The following is an 18,428-nucleotide window of genomic DNA, read 5'->3' on the forward strand; positions in this document are numbered from 1 at the left end:
TAAATGACATCAAATTTTGTAACTATTGACAAAATGTATACCTCTAAAACCTTATTTTTCAGCAACGACTATATTATACTTTTCAAGACATTCACATTTATATTAGTTTGTCCCAAATTGAATGTATCTAGTGGCAAAAATAATATTTGTTTGAGAATCGCTTTTATCGACCACCAAGTAACGTTTTATTTATGACAAGTGTAATTGTCACTAATCATAAAAGTTTGTAGCAATAATTTTATTTAGTTGATAAAAATAAAATTTTAGACGGAATTAATTTTTAATTACAAAATTATAAACCATTTTTACAAAAGAAAAATTGTCACTAATTCATACATTTAGGGACGGAATATTTTTTGGTTTATAAAAGGTGATCTTTAGTGACAAAACTACTTTTGTACTACTACGAAATATGCACAATTTTAGAGACAATTGACGTCGTCACTAATTAAGCTAAATAGTTAGTGACAAAATTATTTTGTCGGTATTAACAACTTTTTAGTGACGAAAATAAACAATTAGCTATAATTTTTATTTTACTTTCTCTGACAAACAAGCTTGTCACATATACTATTCATTTGGGGACGGAAAAAAATTCGTTGTTAATATAGTTCTATTTAGCGACGAAACAATAAGTTGTCTTTGTATACTTTTAGTGACCCTCTTTCAGGGACGAACTATTGACGAATTATTTTTCGTCATAAAAGCGTTTTTATGACGTAATATGAAGTTTAAGTGACAGAATAATTCGTTATTGATAATCAAATTTGTTGTAGTAAAAGGAGGAACATGTTGTCATAAGTTGGATAAATTGGATGTACAAGGGTACTAATCTTGTATAGGATCATATGAGTGTTTATAACTTAAATTGTGGATCTTTTGTACTTATATACGACCCTGGTTATTATTACAGGATTTGTTTTTTGTTGAATAGAGGCTAGGTTGATGCCCTCCTCAGTTATGCTGTGATTTTTGGAGAGCAATATAAGGACTACGCCTCCTAGCTAATGGCATAAATTGTATTTAAAAAAAAAAAGAGAACAAACAAGACAACCCATGAAGTTTCCTTTACAATCATCACATTTCATTGGAATAGATTGATCTCAAAGTATTTTTTTTAATCTAGTCATTGGCTTGAAAAGTATTCCCTCTTGATTATATTACCCGGACTTAGTGAGAGAATGATGGCACGCCAGAGAGAAAATTCAGCAAATTAAGCAAATGATCAATTCCGTTATTAGGCCCAAAGTCATGCTTTGTCGGCTCAAAAAATAGTGTCTTCTGTACACTTGCCGCCATATATAATTGGTTTGCACCAAACCTAAAGTGAGTGCATATTTTACCAACAAAGTTATAGGATATCTGCATTTGACAAATTTATTACTAGTGAAGCTATTCAATTCCAAGCTGAAAAAACATAACTATTCAAATTCGAAATACTTTCCTATGAAAAAGGATTGCGAGTGTAAACACTCTGATTTTAGCATTATCGCCAAAAATAAATAATCCTCTTCACGGAAAAAGTTCAAATTTACTCTTGAACGTAAAGTTATTTGAATATACCTCCGTTAAAAGTTCGTAAGAGAACAATCCTTAACCAAATGTTCCACACTCGTTCTTATTTTGTAACTTCGTAAACGAAATTCACTTGAGCTGACATTATTTATGTGAATCATCATCTCTTGTTGACTCGTGTATCCTGTAGGATCCAATACCAACAACTCAAGATCAAAATAAAGAGCAAATAAATGGAGAAAAAATTTACATATAAACAATCATAGTAATTTTTAAACTCGTGACTATCATTTCTAGAGATCAAATAAAGGACGAGAAACGGACGCGCAAAAGAATAGGAGATGCACGTTATTGGACCACCTAAATATAAACAGCATTAAAAGAAAGATTTAAGTGTTCAATTGAAACACCATTATATTCCTATTTCGAAATTATTTCACATGTACGTGGTGGTCAACCAGTTTGGGATATATGTAAAATAATATTTTCAATAGCTGTCCAAGTTCAGCTTTTCTTTCCGTAAGGACCACGGAATTATTTCAAATGTGTTGATTCCTTGTCTATAAATTATAATAGGAAGCTCGTTACCTCAGCTTACAAACCCCAAATAAAAAATGAAGTTCCTTTTAGTGGTAGCTTCTCTCTTTCTCTTTGTTTTCCTAATATTATCGGCCACAAAGAGGAAAAGCAAAGCAAAAAAGCTCCCTCCAGGTCCAAGGAAACTGCCCGTAATAGGAAACCTTCTTCAAATTGGAAAATTACCTCATCGTTCACTTCAAAAACTTTCTAATGAATATGGGGATTTCATTTTCTTGCAATTAGGTTCTGTCCCAACTGTGGTTGTCTCTTCAGCTGGCATTGCCCGAGAGATCTTTAGAACTCAAGACCTTGTTTTCTCAGGCCGTCCTGCTTTGTATGCTGGCAAAAGGTTTAGTTACAATTGCTGTAACGTGTCTTTTGCACCCTACGGTAAGCTGTTAGAGAGAATATTATTTTATACTTAATTATTATATTTATTTTGAATAGTACAGATCTGATTCTTTTTTACCAAATGAGAAAATGAATCTTATAACTGACCTCAATTTGTTGGAATTGAGGCGTATATAGTAGTAGTTGTTATTGTAAACAGTACTGTTGTTAGAAATTGTAAACTTAAATGTTTAAGTGTCTAGATTAATGTATCTTTTTAGTCATCATGAGTGTATGAGATTAATCACTTCTATGTTATTGTGGCTAAGTTCATAGCTCGTATGAAATTAAGCATTTACTAGATGTGAGTCTAGAAGCGTCTCTTGACACCTATAAAAACCTCCCTTGAGATTTTAGTTTTTTATTTGATATGAATATATGTTTTATGTTTATCTTCCTCTTACATCTTTTGTGCGTGTTGTGATATTTATAACAAGCGCACTTTATAATTCAACAAGGGAGTCTTGATACCATATAGTTTGACTACCTCATTTAAAGCTCAAACGTCTATTAGAGAGAGTACCCTTTAGTTTGTTTAATTAATTATATTTTTAACAGGTAATTACTGGAGAGAGGCTAGGAAAATTCTAGTCTTGGAGTTGCTAAGTACAAAGAGAGTACAAAGTTTCGAGGCAATTCGAGACGAGGAAGTAAGTAGTTTGGTTCAAATTATTTGTAGTTCCTTGAGCTCACCTGTTAACATAAGCACATTAGCACTATCCTTGGCAAATAACGTTGTTTGTCGAGTGGCTTTTGGGAAAGGGAGTGATGAAGGAGGAAATGATTATGGGGAGAGGAAGTTTCATGAAATTCTTTATGAGACACAAGAATTATTGGGTGAGTTTAATGTTGCTGATTATTTTCCTGGGATAGCATGGATTAACAAAATAAATGGGCTAGATGAAAGATTGGAAAAGAATTTTAGGGAATTGGATAAGTTTTATGACAAAATAATAGAAGATCATCTTAATTCAAGTAGCTGGATGAAACAAAGGGATGATGAAGACGTTATTGATGTATTGCTTCGAATCCAAAAGGACCCAAACCAAGAAATTCCTCTCAAAGATGATCATATTAAGGGCCTTCTTGCGGTAAGTTTGTTCTCAATTTAATTATTGTATTTTGTTTTTTTAGTTCTTCACTCTACATAAAACTTTAGTACTTTTCTGTGCTGTATATTGTCGCACCTAATTTTTACCGGATTATTCAGGCAGGGTAAAAAAAATTAGCCTTCTGTATGTACCTATTTACAAAATTTGTCCATTAAAAAAAAAATTACAAATCGATATTTTCACAATTTACACAAATATGTACCCCAAAGATATACAACAGTAAGGAGAGTTGAATCACAATGCATGTTCTAAGATTGAAGTGAGTCTTTAGATAACAATAATGAAAATTAAGTTGAGAACAACCAATTGTGTTTAACACATCATATTAGCAATGAAAAGGTTATCTTTTGGCAGGATATATTCATAGCTGGAACTGATACATCATCAACAACCATAGAATGGGCAATGTCAGAACTCATAAAAAATCCAAGAGTCTTGAGAAAAGCTCAAGAGGAAGTTAGAGAAGTTGCCAAGGGAAAACAAAAGGTCCAAGAAAGCGATCTTTGCAAACTCGAATACTTGAAATTGGTCATCAAAGAAACCCTTAGATTACACCCACCAGCCCCATTACTAGTCCCTCGAGTAACAACAGCCAGCTGCAAAATAATGGAATACGAAATTCCAGCAGATACAAGAGTCCTTATCAACTCGACAGCAATTGGGACGGATCCAAAATATTGGGAAAATCCATTGACATTCTTGCCAGAGAGATTCTTGGATAAGGAGATTGATTACAGAGGCAAAAATTTTGAGTTGTTACCATTTGGGGCAGGGAGAAGAGGGTGTCCAGGAATTAATTTTTCAATACCACTTGTTGAGCTTGCACTTGCTAATCTATTGTTTCATTATAATTGGTCACTTCCTGAGGGGATGCTACCTAAGGATGTTGATATGGAAGAAGCTTTGGGGATTACCATGCACAAGAAATCTCCCCTTTGCTTAGTAGCTTCTCATTATAACTTGTTGTGATCTTAAAAGATTTTAACATACTATACTTTGAGGTGTCATTTGTAACATATATGTATCTACTTCTAAATTTTAATATTATTATGCAAAACTTTCCTCATTTCCTAAATTATGTAAGCTAGTTTCACAATATTTTATTATAATATATAAATGATCATATATTCCATAAAATGAGCCTTGTTTTGTTCTCTTAATTTATGTAACAAAACTACCTTATTTCCTTGTTAACTTCTTAGCATGGATACATGCAATTCATCCGATCTCATGCTACCCAACTTCTTTAAAATATATCTTCCACCTAAACAATAACGAAAATTACCATAAAAAATAAAATGAAAAACTACAAAAGTAAATGTTAAAAGAATATTTCTTGATTCTTGCTTGTCTTTTTTTCTTTCTACTTTCAATAATTTGTATCTTAATGATTTTTTTTCCGAACGGGTCATCTAAAGACAAAAATCTTACTGCTACTAGTCCCACTTGTGTACGAGACTTACCAATGTTTCAACAACATATTTAGACTTATTTTGATGACCAGCTTTCTCCGAAGAGAAAAGAAAGAAAATACTACTGTTATCTTTACGTCTGAGCTCCTTGTGGTTTTCGGAATAGGTGTAAGCATATATAATAGATAATTAACATTACTGTTTACAAATAAGGACATTTAATTGTTTCCATTATGTATTAGTCCTACTTGGATATGGGATACGTTAGCCAATTTTGTTGTTGACTAGTTGGATAATATAGTAGTAAAAATTTCTTTACCTTCTAATGAATTGATGCCATATTATATCCGTGGTTGCGATGGGTTGTCAACTTGTCATCGCCAGGACTTAAACTCTTCTATGTCACTTCTTGTTATCTGTTTGACTACTCCATCAATATTTTTTAGCGATAATAATAGGAGAAAATTTGGTGTTATGTGTATTGTTTACCCTCAAAATTGAGTAACAATTAAACTTATATTGTGGTTTTAAGGATATGTGATTTAAATCAGTACCAATTGATAAATAACAAATTAAATAGATAACTTGGACAATAAAATAAATCAAACCGGTCCGCAAACAATACCTCGCCCTCGATTTGAGATAGTCTCGAGGTTAATAAATAAGAGGTTAATAAATAAGAACAATGGAGGATGGAACAAACAACGATGAACAGTAAGTAAAATAAAGAAATCAACGTATATATATATTCTTATCAGTGAATAATCATCCTACAAATGATTGGACCTCCTTTTATATAGTAGAGGAAACCTAATCATGGTATGTCTCTCATTATAGAAGGAAATCGTATAAACAGCTAGTTATCCGCTTCTGATTTGGTCCGTTCCGAGATTCACGCCATGATCCTCGACCGATCACGGATATCTGTTCCGAGATTCACGCCGTGATCTTCGACCGGTTACTCATATCTCACCATTCCGTTATTATGCTCCCCTCGAAGTCGGTCATACTTGATGTCGATTGTTGCTGGCCTCGGTCTCAATGTACACTTCGATCTCTAGGCTTGATGTCCCATCTTCAAGCCCTGATGCGATTTATTACGAGCCCCCGAGGCTACCCCTCGATGCAACTCCCTTGTCCCGATCAAATAGCAAAATCGGGTAGGCCTGATTTTGACCGTATACAGATAGTCCCCTCGTTTCTTGAAGTGTAACGAGAAGAAATGAATTCGAGACTTCGATTTAATGCCTCAATCAATTATGACGTCAACATCATGACGTAAGTGATAGAAGCGACTGAAGCGTCGCGTCTGCACAGTTTCCAAAGTCATTAATTATCGCCAGTTGATGGTCGGCCACCAGTGCTTTCAAACCGTCAAAGGCTATTATAAATAGACCACCTTCACTTTACTTTTAAACTTCTTCTAATCTTCAAAAGCTCTTCTATCTTCTTCAAGTTCATCAATTTTGACGGTTTCCATTTACCAATATCTTATTAAAATACAAATTCCGCCTTCTTCTTCCTTAAACCTCATATAGCAATGGCAAAAACATCAAAGACCATTCCTCAAGAGGAAAAAGCCTCCTTATCGTGGCCGGCCGATGACAAAACACCGGTGGAGCCATGTATCGAAGAGTGCATCCCCGGGCCATATAAACTTACTTCCAACTTTAAAGTCGAAAAGCCCTCTTCGGTTCCCGGCCGATGCGAGCCCATGTCTAGATACATTTGTTCGATATCCGAAGGCGATCTTGAGCAGGTGAAAAAGGACTGCCACTGGGAGAATAAAGAGGTGGTGCTTCCTACCTCCGAAGAGGACATCACCAATCATTTCAAAGGATTCTTAAGTGTGTATACCTACCCTTTCACACTGGGCTCCGTCGATCATGTCAAAATCGACTTTTGCCGCCAATACCGGGTAACCCTAGGCCAGAACTACCCCTCTTTTTGGCGTATTGTCATTTTTCTCAGATTCTTCTCAAGCAAGATCGAGGGGATGTCTTTCACCCTCGATCATCTCATTGGGCTATACAGCCCCCGTCTTTATCGGGGTGGACTGATAAGGCTTCAGCGCCAGGCCACGAAGGTGCTATTCTTGAGCATAGACGAGGACAAGGACCGAGGATGGATGTGCCAGTTTGTCCGAGTCAGGACCTCCGATTTAATCCCCGCCGAGAAGATGCCATTCCCCGAAGAGTGGAACATGAAGCGTAAGTAAAACTTGTGGCGGGATTTGGCCAAGGTCGATGAGAGGCCAAAAATCATGGTAAGTTCCCCCGTCCGTGTTTGATGCTTTCCTGTGAAATACTTCCTTTTAACTTGATTTCTTCTCATACAGGTCTTGGAGATAATGTCGTTATGAGGCCATCTCCCCTCGGGGAAGAAGAGGTCCCGAAGCCGACCAAAGACAAGAAAAGGAAAAGGTATTCGCCACCAGATACCCTAAAACCCAAGAAAAGCAGGGCTCGAAAGTCGAAGACTGATCTCGCCGTTTTGCCTGCCGATATAGTCCAAACGCTACGAGATTAAGACGAGAAGGGAGAAGATGTCGACTGCCTGTTGGTGGCTCGGAATAGGGAGGGCATCAAAGTTTTGAGAACTGCTGAGCCGATGACGGTCGAGGAGGTTCAGCCGCAGATCGAGGTGATCTCGAAGGAAGGTCCGAGAAAAGTCCCCAAGTCATCGGGTGTTTAGGATGCCTCATGCTGTGACAAGTAACCGGTGGGTGTGCTCGAAGGGTCTAGTTTTGAGGCCCTTCAAAGAGAAGAGAATGACCCAAGTGACTCGCTTGGGGCAATTAATATAGATGATTTACCCCCCCCCCCCCCCCACATTCTCTGAGGGGAAGTTTCGGGATGCCCTGTCCATGGGGACACCCGATATGGGGACGGCCCCCGAAAGGGATGATATATTTCGTGGCTGCTTTGCGGGGGTCGATGATGTTTCTGACCTAGACGCATCACTCATTTTTTATGAGGCTCAACGGCTTCTGATCCAAGTGAGTTTTACTTGTGGTCGATGATGTTACCATGCTTGCATTTGTTCTTATTTCTCTAAGTCTGATTTTATATCTTTCTGCACAGGCTACGACTCTCCATCGAGAAACGTCCTCTAAATACCGGGCTAAGTTGGCCCAATGTGAGGCTGATCTCAAAAAGCTTATGGAGGAGAGAGACGCCCTCAAACTCCTCTATGTGCAAAAAGAAGAGGAGATCATGAGTATTCGAGCCGAGCTAAAAAGAGCTCATCAAGATCAGACCGAGCTCATTGAGCATGTAATGTCAATTTTGGGAGCTTGTTATGTATTAACTTGATATTGGCGACTAACACTTTGATTTTGCAAGTTCAGCAGAAGGCCGAATTGGTTGAGCAGCTTCATGAGGAAGCCAAGATGAAAGAGGCAGAGACTTTGGGGTGGAAGCAGAGCATCGACCGTCTCGCCTCGGAGAAAGATGCGGTTCGGGCCCAACTGTCTTCGGTTGAGCGTCAACTCCAAAGTGTGAAGGTGGAGAACTTGGCCCGAGCCCAGAAGGTTGAAGAGCTCGAGACCCGGTTGGTTGCTGATCATGCAAGGGCCACATCCTAGGCAGAGGTGCTCGTGGCCTCCTACCGAGCCGACGCTGAAGCTGCTAACACTTGGGCAAAAGAAATTTTGGATGCTGCTGAGGTTAGATTGTCCCGTATTGCCGATCATGCCAGGCGTCAGTCTCGAAGAGAGACTCTTGAGGAGGTACATGCTCGTGTCTTCGACCTCACGGCTGATATTGACAGTGCAAAAGTTTTGGAGGACGAGGCCGGAGCTTTGCTTTCCGATGATGAAGACTCTGCGAGTGGATCCGAGAGCGGAGGAGATGAAGATGAAGCTCCCGAAGATGCAGCTCCCGAGGTGGACTAGGCACTAAGAATTTTTTCTCCTTTTGTTTTTTGTGTAAGACCCTGTGTGGTCTTTGTAAATACTTTACATATATGAAATATTCCTTTTCTTTCCGTTTCGTCTCCGATTTCTGATTTATGATAAATTCTATTTTGCCTTTGTCTTGTGAGAACTTTGTTGTAATCGGGTTGTTGTAGCCTCTATAATCGAGTGAGTAACAACTCGAACTCAGAGTAGAACAAACCCTTAGGTTTTTTAGTTAACCGAAGGCGAGTCCCCGAGCTCAGCAATATGTTAAGGATTTTGATTTCGGATGGCTTGATCGAAGCCGTAATTGTACTATTTTTGTAGCCGAGTTCGAGTAAGTTTCGAACTCACAGTAACAGACACCTTAAGGTTTTATATCAAATAATGATGAATCTTCAAGCTATATTCAAGTCAATTTTATTTAAGCTCGGAATAGTGGAACCCTTAAGTCCGAATTGAGTGAGAACAAAATCTCGAACTCTAAGTGTATTGGCCCTTAGGCTCTTTAGATTGGCTCGATATGGCCTCTAAAAGATGGCTACTTTTTCTCTTTTCCGTCTTAGAAGATTTAGTAAAAATTTCTTTATGCCTTAACACGTATTCTTTACCCATTGGGTTTTTTGAGGGTTTGATGTCGATTGAAACCCTTTTCCTTTCTGTGCCTTAGCACGTTTGTGTTAAGATAATTTGATACCTCTTAAGATTTTTCGAGGGCTAATTTCATCGAAGCCCTTTTGCCGAGGGTAGCCTTTTTAAACCGGTTTTTCAAAGAATTCGAAGGCCTATTTTTATTGCGGGATTCGGACGTCTCCGAGCCGCCTTAGTTTGGACGTAGCCTTTGAGTATGCCTCTTGGGCTTATTTTCCAATAACACTTCGAACTTATTCGAAGTGTTAGTCCCCGAGAGCGATTCCCTTGGCCTATAGATCGAGGGGTGCCTCTTTGAGGTCTAGTTTAGATTACTCGAATATGTCGATCATCGATGGCAGTCCCCGAGTGTACGAGGTATATTTGCACTTGGCCCTTGAACCATTTCTCACAAAATCATAAGTATGGAGCTTGTATAGTAGATTTATTTGAGACACAAGATGTATAATATAGAAAGAATGCTTCTTTGTATAATCTATACATGCGTACATGTTTTGCCATCGGGGCTCGACTAATCTATACGGACACGGGTCAGTCGAACATTTGGCCCATTACAAACTTTCTCTATCGAGACCCTTTGACACGATGTAATTTCCTCGACAGTGTAACATCCGAGGGTGATGCCACCCAGTATTCGAGGTTGATTGTAAAGAAGCCTTGGATACTGTTAAATTGTCCCCAGGTAGCATGTAATTGTTGCATCGTTAAAAACCTCGCCGGAAAAACCCACTTGCGAAGGGAAAAAGAGTGCAATGCGTGCTTTAAAACCTGAGGTCTCGATATATTCGATCGATCATCTGCAGTGAGTTAGTGTTGAATATATAAATGAAAAAAGAGAATAAAGTCATACCTTAGCAATAATACCGTTTGAGAAGCGATATGTTCCAATTATTTGGCAGTTGTTCGCTGTCCATCATGTCGGGCTTATAAGATCCTTTTCTGATGATGTCGAGGACTTAGTAGGGTCCTTCCCAATTTGGGCCGCGCTTCCCTTCATTAGGATCTCGAGTATTGATGGTGACTTTCCTCAGGACTAAGTCCCCGACTCTGAAGTGGCGAAAGTTGGTTCTCCTATTGTAATATCTTTCGATTCGTTGCTTTTGTGCAGCCATTCGAACGAGTGCAACTTCTCGTTTTTCATCTAATAATTCGAGGCTAGTATTCATAGCCTCGTGATTTGACTCTTCTGTTATATGTCGAAACCTGACACTGGGTTCCCCGACTTCGACTGGAATCAAGACTTCAGAGCCATATACTAACGAGAACGGGGTTGCCACCGTACTGGACTTTGATGTTGTTCGATATGCCTAGAGAACTTCGGGTAGAATTTCTCTCCATTTCCCTTTAGCGTCGTTCAACCTTTTCTTTAGGTTTTGAATGATAGTCTTGTTCGTCGATTCGGCCTGTCTGTTCCCACTAGGGTAATATGGTGTTGATAACATCCTTTTTATTTTATGGTCTTCGAGGAATTTCGTCACTTTACTGCCGATAAATTATTTTCCGTTGTCACACACTATTTCGACGGGTATCCCAAATCGACATATGATATGATCCTAGATGAAGTCTATGACCTCTTTATCTCTCACTTTCTCGAACGCTTGTGCTTCAACCTATTTAGAGAAATAGTCAGTTATAAATAAAATGAACTTAGCTTTACCTAGGGCCGATGGCAGAGGGCCGACGATATTTTTTCCCCATTTCATGAACGACCATGGGGATAGGACTGAATGAAGTTGTTCTCCGGCTGATGGATCATCAGTGCAAAGCTTTGACATTTATCACATTTTCGAACAAACTCCTTAGTGTCTTTTTCTATGCTATCCCAGTAGTACCCTCCTCTAATGATTTTGTGAATCAGTGATTTGGCGCTGGAATGGTTCCCACAAGTGCCTTCATGGACTTCTCATAGAACATAATTGGTGTCCCCTGGTCCTAAGCACACTGCCAATGGTCCATCGAATGTCCTTTTGTATAATGTTCCATCTTCAGCCAATGTGAATCGAGCAACTTTGGTTCGTAGGGCCCTCGACTCTTTAGGGTCCGATGGGAGCTTTCCGTTCTTCAAGTATTCAATATATTTATTCCTCCAATCCCATGTTAAGCTTGTAGAGTTTATCTCGGCATGACCTTCCTTGATCACGGATCTCGAGAGTTGAACGATAGTCCCCGAGCTAATCTCATATTCCTCGACCGATGACCCTAGATTTGCAAGTGCATCGGCCTCACTGTTTTGTTCTCGAGGTACATGCTGTAAAGTCCATTCCTTGAAACGGTGCAAGGTTACCTGCAACTTGTCCAAATACCTTTGCATTTTATCCTTTTGAACTTTGAAGGTTTTGTTTACTTAGTTCACTACCAATAAAGAGTCACACTTGGCTTCAATGACTTCTGCTCCGAAGCTTTTAGCTAGCTCGAGACCTGCAATCCTGGCCTCGTACTCGGCCTCATTGTTAGTCAACTTAGAAGTTTTGATAGATTACCTAATAGTGCTACCCGTGGGCGGCTTCAAAACGATGCCTAGCCTGGACCCCTTCACATTCGAAGCACCGTCTGTGAAAAGGTTTCATACCCCCGATGATGTACCCGATTTTAACAAGAGTTCCTTTTCGACTTCAGGTACGAGGGTTGGCGTGAAGTCAGCCACGAAGTCCGCTAAAATTTAAGACTTGATGGCCATCCGGAGTTGATATTCGATATCGTACCTACTGAGTTCGATGGCCCGTTTGGCCAATCGGCCCGATAGTTTGGGCTTGTGCCAAATATTACGAAATGGGTAAGTGGTTAATACGCATATGGGGTAACATTGAAAGTATGTTCTTAACTTTCTAGAGGCGCTTATCAGTGCAAGTGCTAATTTCTCAAAATGTGGATATCTAGTTTCTGCTTCTCCTAAGGTTCGACTTACATAATAAATGGGAAATTGTGTACCTTTCTCTTCTCGAACTAGGATACAACTTACCGCGATTTCTGATACTGCCAAGTACAAGTAAAGTTTCTCATTTGCTTTTGGAGGGTGAAGCAGTGGTAGGCTCGATAGGTATCGCTTCAATCCCTCTAATGCATGTTGGCATTCTGGGGTCCAGGCAAAATCGTTCTTCTTTTTGAGCAGAGAGAAAAACCTGTGGCTTCGATCCGATTAGCCTCTGCACGGCTTTTACACTATACACGATGGTGATGTCTTCGATGACCTTGATTTTATCGGGGTTGATCTCGATTTCTCGATTCGATACCATGAAGCCAAGGAACTTGCCCGAACCAACCCCGAAAGCATATTTCTCGGGGTTGAGCTTCATGTTGTATTTCCTTAAAATCTCGAATGTTTCCTGCAAATGAGCCAAATGGTCCTCTGAGCACAGGGACTTAACTAGCATGTCATCAATATAAACTTCAATTGATTTACCTATTTTTTGTTCGAACATTTTGTTTACTAGACGTTGGTACGTAGCTCCTGCATTGTTTAGCTCGAAGGGCATTACATTATAACAATATGTTCCATATTTGGTGATAAATGATGTCTTTTCTCGGTCCTCCAGGTTTATTTGGATTTGATTGTACCCGGAATAGGCATCGAGAAAGGTAAGAATCTCGTGGTCGGCCGTGGCATCGATCATGCGATCGATGTTAGGCAGTGGAAAAGAATCTTTGGGGAACGCCTTGTTTAAATCCTTATAATCTACACACATTCTAAGTTTGTTACCTTTTTTAGGGACTACAACTACATTGGCTAACCATTCGGGATATTTCACCTCTCGAATAGACCCTATTTTGAGAAATTTAGTTACCTCGTCCTTTATGAATGCGTGTTTTACCTCAGATTGGGGTCTTCTCTTTTGCTTCACCAGTCTGAACCTAGAGTCCAGGCTTAGCCGATGCATCGTTATCTCCAGTGGGATCCTTGTCATGTCTAAATGGGACCAAGAGAAACAATCTATGTTATCAATAATAAATTGAATAAGCTTTTTCCTGAGTTCGGGGGTTAATCCCGTTCCCAGGTATACCTTTCGCTCGGGTAGGTACTCGATCAATATGACCTGTTTCAGCTCTTCAACCATTGATTTGGTGGCGTCAGAATCTTCGAGAACAATAAAAGTTTGAGGGATCAGAAAATTCTCCTCTCCTTCTTCTATCTCCTGCTTCCGTGATTCGGTCGAGGCTGGTGGCTGTGATTGCTATTTGACTTCCTGTTTACTTTTGATGCTCGACCTTTCCGAGGTTGATAGTGTCGATATCGGCGTTACCTCATCGACCGCAAAAATTTCCTTTGTAGCATGCTGCTCCCCGTATATTATTTTTACACCGGCCATCGTCGGGAATTTCATCATTTAGTGGATAGTCGAAGGGACTGCCCTCATATTGTGGATCCAAGGCCTTCCGAGTAGGGCATTGTACCTCATATCGCCCCTCGATTATGTGGAACTTGGTATCTTGAATGGTTCCAGTCACGTTAACCGGTAGAATAATCTCCCATTTAGTTATTTCACTGGCCATATTGAAGCCGTTTAAGACCCCAGCTATGGGCACGATTTGATTTTGTAGGCCGAGCTGCTCTACGACCCTCGATCGGATGATATGCGCTGTGCTACCTGGATCTACTAAAACACGCTTAACTTGAACTTTATTTAATAAGATAGAAATTACGAGAGCGTCATTGTGGGGATGAGAAAGGCCTTCTGCTTCTTCGTCATTGAATGATAAAGTGCCTTCGGGCACATAATCTCGGGTTCATTTTTCCCTAGTGATTAATAGCTTAGTGCGTTTGAATATGGGTCCCTGTGGAATGTCGACCCTAGCGACGATCATATGAATGACATGTTGGAGTTCCTCCTGTTCATTTTTCCTGTTGGCATCCCTTTCTCTTAAATGATTCTTGGCTCGATCGCTGAGGAACTCTCGAAGGTGGCCCTCATTGAATAGACGGGCTACCTCCTCCCTTAATTGTCTGCAATCCTAGGTCTTGTGACCATGCGTGCCATGATACTTTCACATCAAATTTGGGTTCCTTTGTGAAGGATCATTTTGTATGGGTCTAGGCCACCTAGTATCTTTGATCTTTCCAATTGCCGATACAATACCCGATACATCGATGCTAAAGTAATATTTCGATAACCGGGGTGCCTCTTGGGATCGGCATACTTGTCAAAACCACTTTTGCTCATAAGTCCCCAAGGATTCTGTCCTCGATCACTTCTTCGATCTCTCCGGGAGGAATTGCGTCTTGAACCATTGTTCCTTCGATTTGCGATATATGGTTGATATCGGTCTCTGTTCGATCTTGGCTCCCTGTCGACGTCCCTCTGGTTTTTAACTGCCGACCTGTTTGGAAGTACTGAACTGGAAGGAGCTCTAATTGGTCGTCCTCGACCCTGATCTTCGATTGATATCGATTGTGCACATTTGCCCAAGTTACAGCTGGATACTCGATCAAATTTTGTTTCAACTGACGTGATGCTATCGAACTCCGCTCGTTCAACCCTTGGGTTAAAGCTTGAACGGCCCAATTATTTGTGACCGGTGGCAACTTCATGCGTTCCATTTGAAATCGGGACACGAACTCCCTCATCATTTCATTATCCCTTTGTCTTACCTTGAAAAGGTCCGATTTCCTTGCTGCGACCTTTATGGCCCCGACGTGTGCCTTTACAAAAGAATCTGCTAACATGGCAAATGAGTCGATGGAATTTGGTGGCAGGTTGTGATACCAAATCATTACTCTCTTCGAAAGGGTCTCTCCGAATATTTTCAACAGCACTGATTCGATTTCATCATCTTCTAAATCGTTACCCTTGATGGCACATGTATATGAAGTAACATGCTCGTTGGGATCAGTGGTCCCATTATATTTAGGTATTTCTGGCATATGAAACTTCTTTGGAATAGGCTTCAGAGCCGCACTTGGAGGAAACGGCTTTTATACAAACTTCATCGAATCCATTCATTTCAAGATTGGCGGTGCCCCCGGGATCTGATCAACTTGAGAGTTGTATGTCTCCACTTTTTTTATCGTTAGCTTCGATTCTCTTCTCCCCTGATTCAATTCTTTTGGCGAGCTCCTCGAGCATTTTCATTACCGCAGGATCAGTCCCCGATTCATTACCATTCGACCTTTCCGGTACTGGCTCGGTACGGCGAGTAGTTTTCGGCTCAACCCTATTCGGAGCTCTATGTTGATTTTGTAACTGAGCAATAGCGGCTTGCTGAGCCTGAAACATCTCGAATATCACTTGGAGACTGACTCCTTTGTCTTCTTTGCCCTGTTTTCCTTGGCCACTAGATCGGCCTTCTCTGCGTACACTCCCATCGAGATTTGTGCCTAGGTCCGCGTTTAGAGCAACGTGTGAACTGACATTGACTGGGTTGGCAACCGGTGCTCCCCCGAGATTAACCTGTGTCACCTTGACTCCTGGAGCAATCATATTTTTTCTTTTCACCGTGGAATCCGAGGCAATTGTCACAGTGTGTGGATGCATTTTGTGAGTTTGACATGTTTTAACCTGAAAGCAAAGATACTTGACAAGAACAAGCGTAAAATAGTGTGTTTTACCAGAATCAGTACTGAACAATCACTATTATCCTTAGCTCCACGGTGGGCGCCAAACTGTTTACCCTTAAAATTGAGTAAGAATTAAACTTATATTGTGGTTTTAAGGATATGTGATTTAAACCAGCACCAATTGATAAACAACAAATTAAATAGATAACTTGGACAATAAAATAAATCAAACTGGTCTGCAAATAATACCTCGGGCTCAATTCGAGATAGTCTCAAGGTTAGTAAATAAGAACAATAGAGGATGGAACAAACAACGATGATCAGTAAGTAAAAAAGAATATATCATCCTACAAATGATTGAATCTCCTCTTTATACAGTAGAGGAAACCTAATCATGGTATGTCTCTCATTACATAAGGAAACCGTATAAATATCTAGTTATCCGCTTCTGATTTGGTCCGTTCCGAGATTCACGCCATGATCCTCGACCAATCACGGATATCCGTTCCGAGATTCACGCTGTGATCTTCGACCGATTACTAATATCTCATCATTCCGTTATTATTCTCCCCTCGAAGTCGGTCATACTTGATCTCGATTGTTGCTGGCCTCGGTCTCAACGTACACTTCGATCTCTAGGCTTGATGTCTCATCTTCGAGCCCTGGTCCAATTTATTACGAGGCTACCTCCAATGCAACTCCCCTGTCTCGATCAAACAGCAAAATCGAGTAGGCCTGATTTTGACCGTATACATGTATATTGTTTAATTATTACATATATGCAATTCAAGTCGAATGTGTTTAACTAAAATTCTCCTGTTACAATTCTCTGAATAATTTCAATAAGTTTTTAAAAAATTTCTACAATTCTTCTCATAAATATTTCATATAAAATAAGCTAGAGATACCTCTTTTTATAATAAGACGAAACCTATTTTAACTAAAGACGAAACACCTATATAATTGTGACTACAAATCCTAAATAAACATGAATTTAATAAACTAGCAAATATCAACTCTTATGTAATTTGAATTTTCTATTTTAACTTTAAATTAGCCTTCCAACAAAAGTTACATCCGACACTGGAATTATGAAAAAAAGTAGAATTTGATATGAAGAGTTATTCATTTAGGTGGGACTCTTCGAGTAATCCCACTCCTGCTATAGAAAGAAGAAAAAGGAGCATAACATCTTTGGGCCTAATATTAGGCGGCCCACGACATCATCTTTCGTTAGGCGATCGACTTCATTCCAGCCCAATTCATCAGCAAAATAAGGCCTTAGGATTTCAAATCGGAAAACCCCATCCCACTTTAGTCTCTTCTCTCTTCTCCCCCAGCATTGTGTAAACTCCATCTTAGCCTGCAGGTTTTATCTGTTTCTTCTTTATTATTCGATTCAATTAGATGTATTTTAATGGATTTTTGTTAGGTGTTATACCTTTCTTTTGTCGTGGTAGATTAATTTAATATATAACTCTTATTTTAATTTGGATTTGTGGAGGCAGCTTTTCATATCTCTGTTACCATAATAACTTATTACTGAAGATGGCTTCGCGTTTTTGGAATCGGGCAATTAAATTTGTCTTTTCAATATTTTCTTTTTAATGTCTCAATTCCCTTAAAAACTTCGTGACTTTCGAATATTTACTACATTACGCAAAGATTTTGTTTTAATTTCTTTCCTCTTTTTTTAGGGGCGTACAAATAAAACCGACAAACCGCACCAACCTGATAATCCGAGTTAAATCGAGAAAAATAATTCGACTACGATTTGGTATTGAAAAAATAAAACCCGACAATATTTGGTTTGGTTTTAACTAAAAAAGGTCAAACCGAAAATAAACCAACCCGACATTATATGTATAGAAGTTGATTCATTCGATTTTTCACAATCTCATCCCGGTGCTGGTGCTAAGCTATCAAACTCTGCCTACAGCTATCGTAATTTTGAGAAATACGAGGAGATCGATGCAATACCTTGATTAATAGTTGCAATCTCTTTGTGAATTTGAAAAATCCTTGAACAATCAATTTTGTCAAAACGTTCCTTTAGGTCATTCCAGACAGTCGTTGCATTTGACGAGTAAATGATTCCCCTGAGCAGTTTCGGTGACACACAATTCATTAACCATGATAATACTGTCACGACCCAAAATTCTAACCTGTCGTGATGGCGCCTATCTCAGTACTAAGCAAACCGACAACATCAATAACCCATGGTTTTCTTTAAATTTAAAAACGTAACATTTAATACAATTCCAAAGATCTAGTAATTTCCGATACAACACTCCCAAAACCTGGTGTCACTGAGTACATGAGCATCTAATATGAGTACAAGTCTGGAAAATACGGTCTATAATAGTCTGAGAACAAATGCA

At 39.4% G+C, this 18,428-nt stretch overlaps 2 protein-coding genes across 2 annotated transcripts; both read left to right on the top strand.

The window, feature by feature from the left end:
- The first annotated feature begins 2,099 nt into the window (after nucleotides 1-2,099).
- Nucleotides 2,100-4,662, top strand: LOC104112392 (cytochrome P450 71A9-like). Its single transcript, XM_009622285.4, has 3 exons — nucleotides 2,100-2,484; nucleotides 3,043-3,575; nucleotides 3,951-4,662. Exons 1-3 carry the CDS (start codon nucleotides 2,130-2,132, stop codon nucleotides 4,563-4,565), a joined length of 1,503 nt encoding a protein of 500 aa, XP_009620580.1. The 5' UTR covers nucleotides 2,100-2,129; the 3' UTR covers nucleotides 4,566-4,662.
- Nucleotides 4,663-7,874: 3,212 nt separating this feature from the next.
- Nucleotides 7,875-8,903, top strand: LOC138894315 (uncharacterized). Its single transcript, XM_070179005.1, has 4 exons — nucleotides 7,875-8,006; nucleotides 8,092-8,283; nucleotides 8,358-8,513; nucleotides 8,595-8,903. Exons 1-4 carry the CDS (start codon nucleotides 7,875-7,877, stop codon nucleotides 8,901-8,903), a joined length of 789 nt encoding a protein of 262 aa, XP_070035106.1.
- The last annotated feature ends 9,525 nt before the right edge of the window (nucleotides 8,904-18,428 follow it).

The sequence above is a fragment of the Nicotiana tomentosiformis genome, chromosome 6 (genome assembly GCF_000390325.3).
Source record: "Nicotiana tomentosiformis chromosome 6, ASM39032v3, whole genome shotgun sequence".
Lineage (NCBI taxonomy): Eukaryota > Viridiplantae > Streptophyta > Magnoliopsida > Solanales > Solanaceae > Nicotiana > Nicotiana tomentosiformis.

Excerpts from the sequence above, each read along its gene's own strand:
- LOC138894315 (XM_070179005.1), top strand. The coding sequence starts at position 7,875 with ATGGGGACACCCGATATGGGGACGGCCCCCGAAAGGGATGATATATTT. Across the intron at positions 8,007-8,091 it reads CTCAACGGCTTCTGATCCAA|GCTACGACTCTCCATCGAGA; the intron begins GTGAGTTTTACT and ends CTTTCTGCACAG. Across the intron at positions 8,514-8,594 it reads GTCAACTCCAAAGTGTGAAG|GCAGAGGTGCTCGTGGCCTC; the intron begins GTGGAGAACTTG and ends GCCACATCCTAG.
- LOC104112392 (XM_009622285.4), top strand. The coding sequence starts at position 2,130 with ATGAAGTTCCTTTTAGTGGTAGCTTCTCTCTTTCTCTTTGTTTTCCTA. Across the intron at positions 2,485-3,042 it reads CGTGTCTTTTGCACCCTACG|GTAATTACTGGAGAGAGGCT; the intron begins GTAAGCTGTTAG and ends TATTTTTAACAG. Across the intron at positions 3,576-3,950 it reads ATATTAAGGGCCTTCTTGCG|GATATATTCATAGCTGGAAC; the intron begins GTAAGTTTGTTC and ends ATCTTTTGGCAG.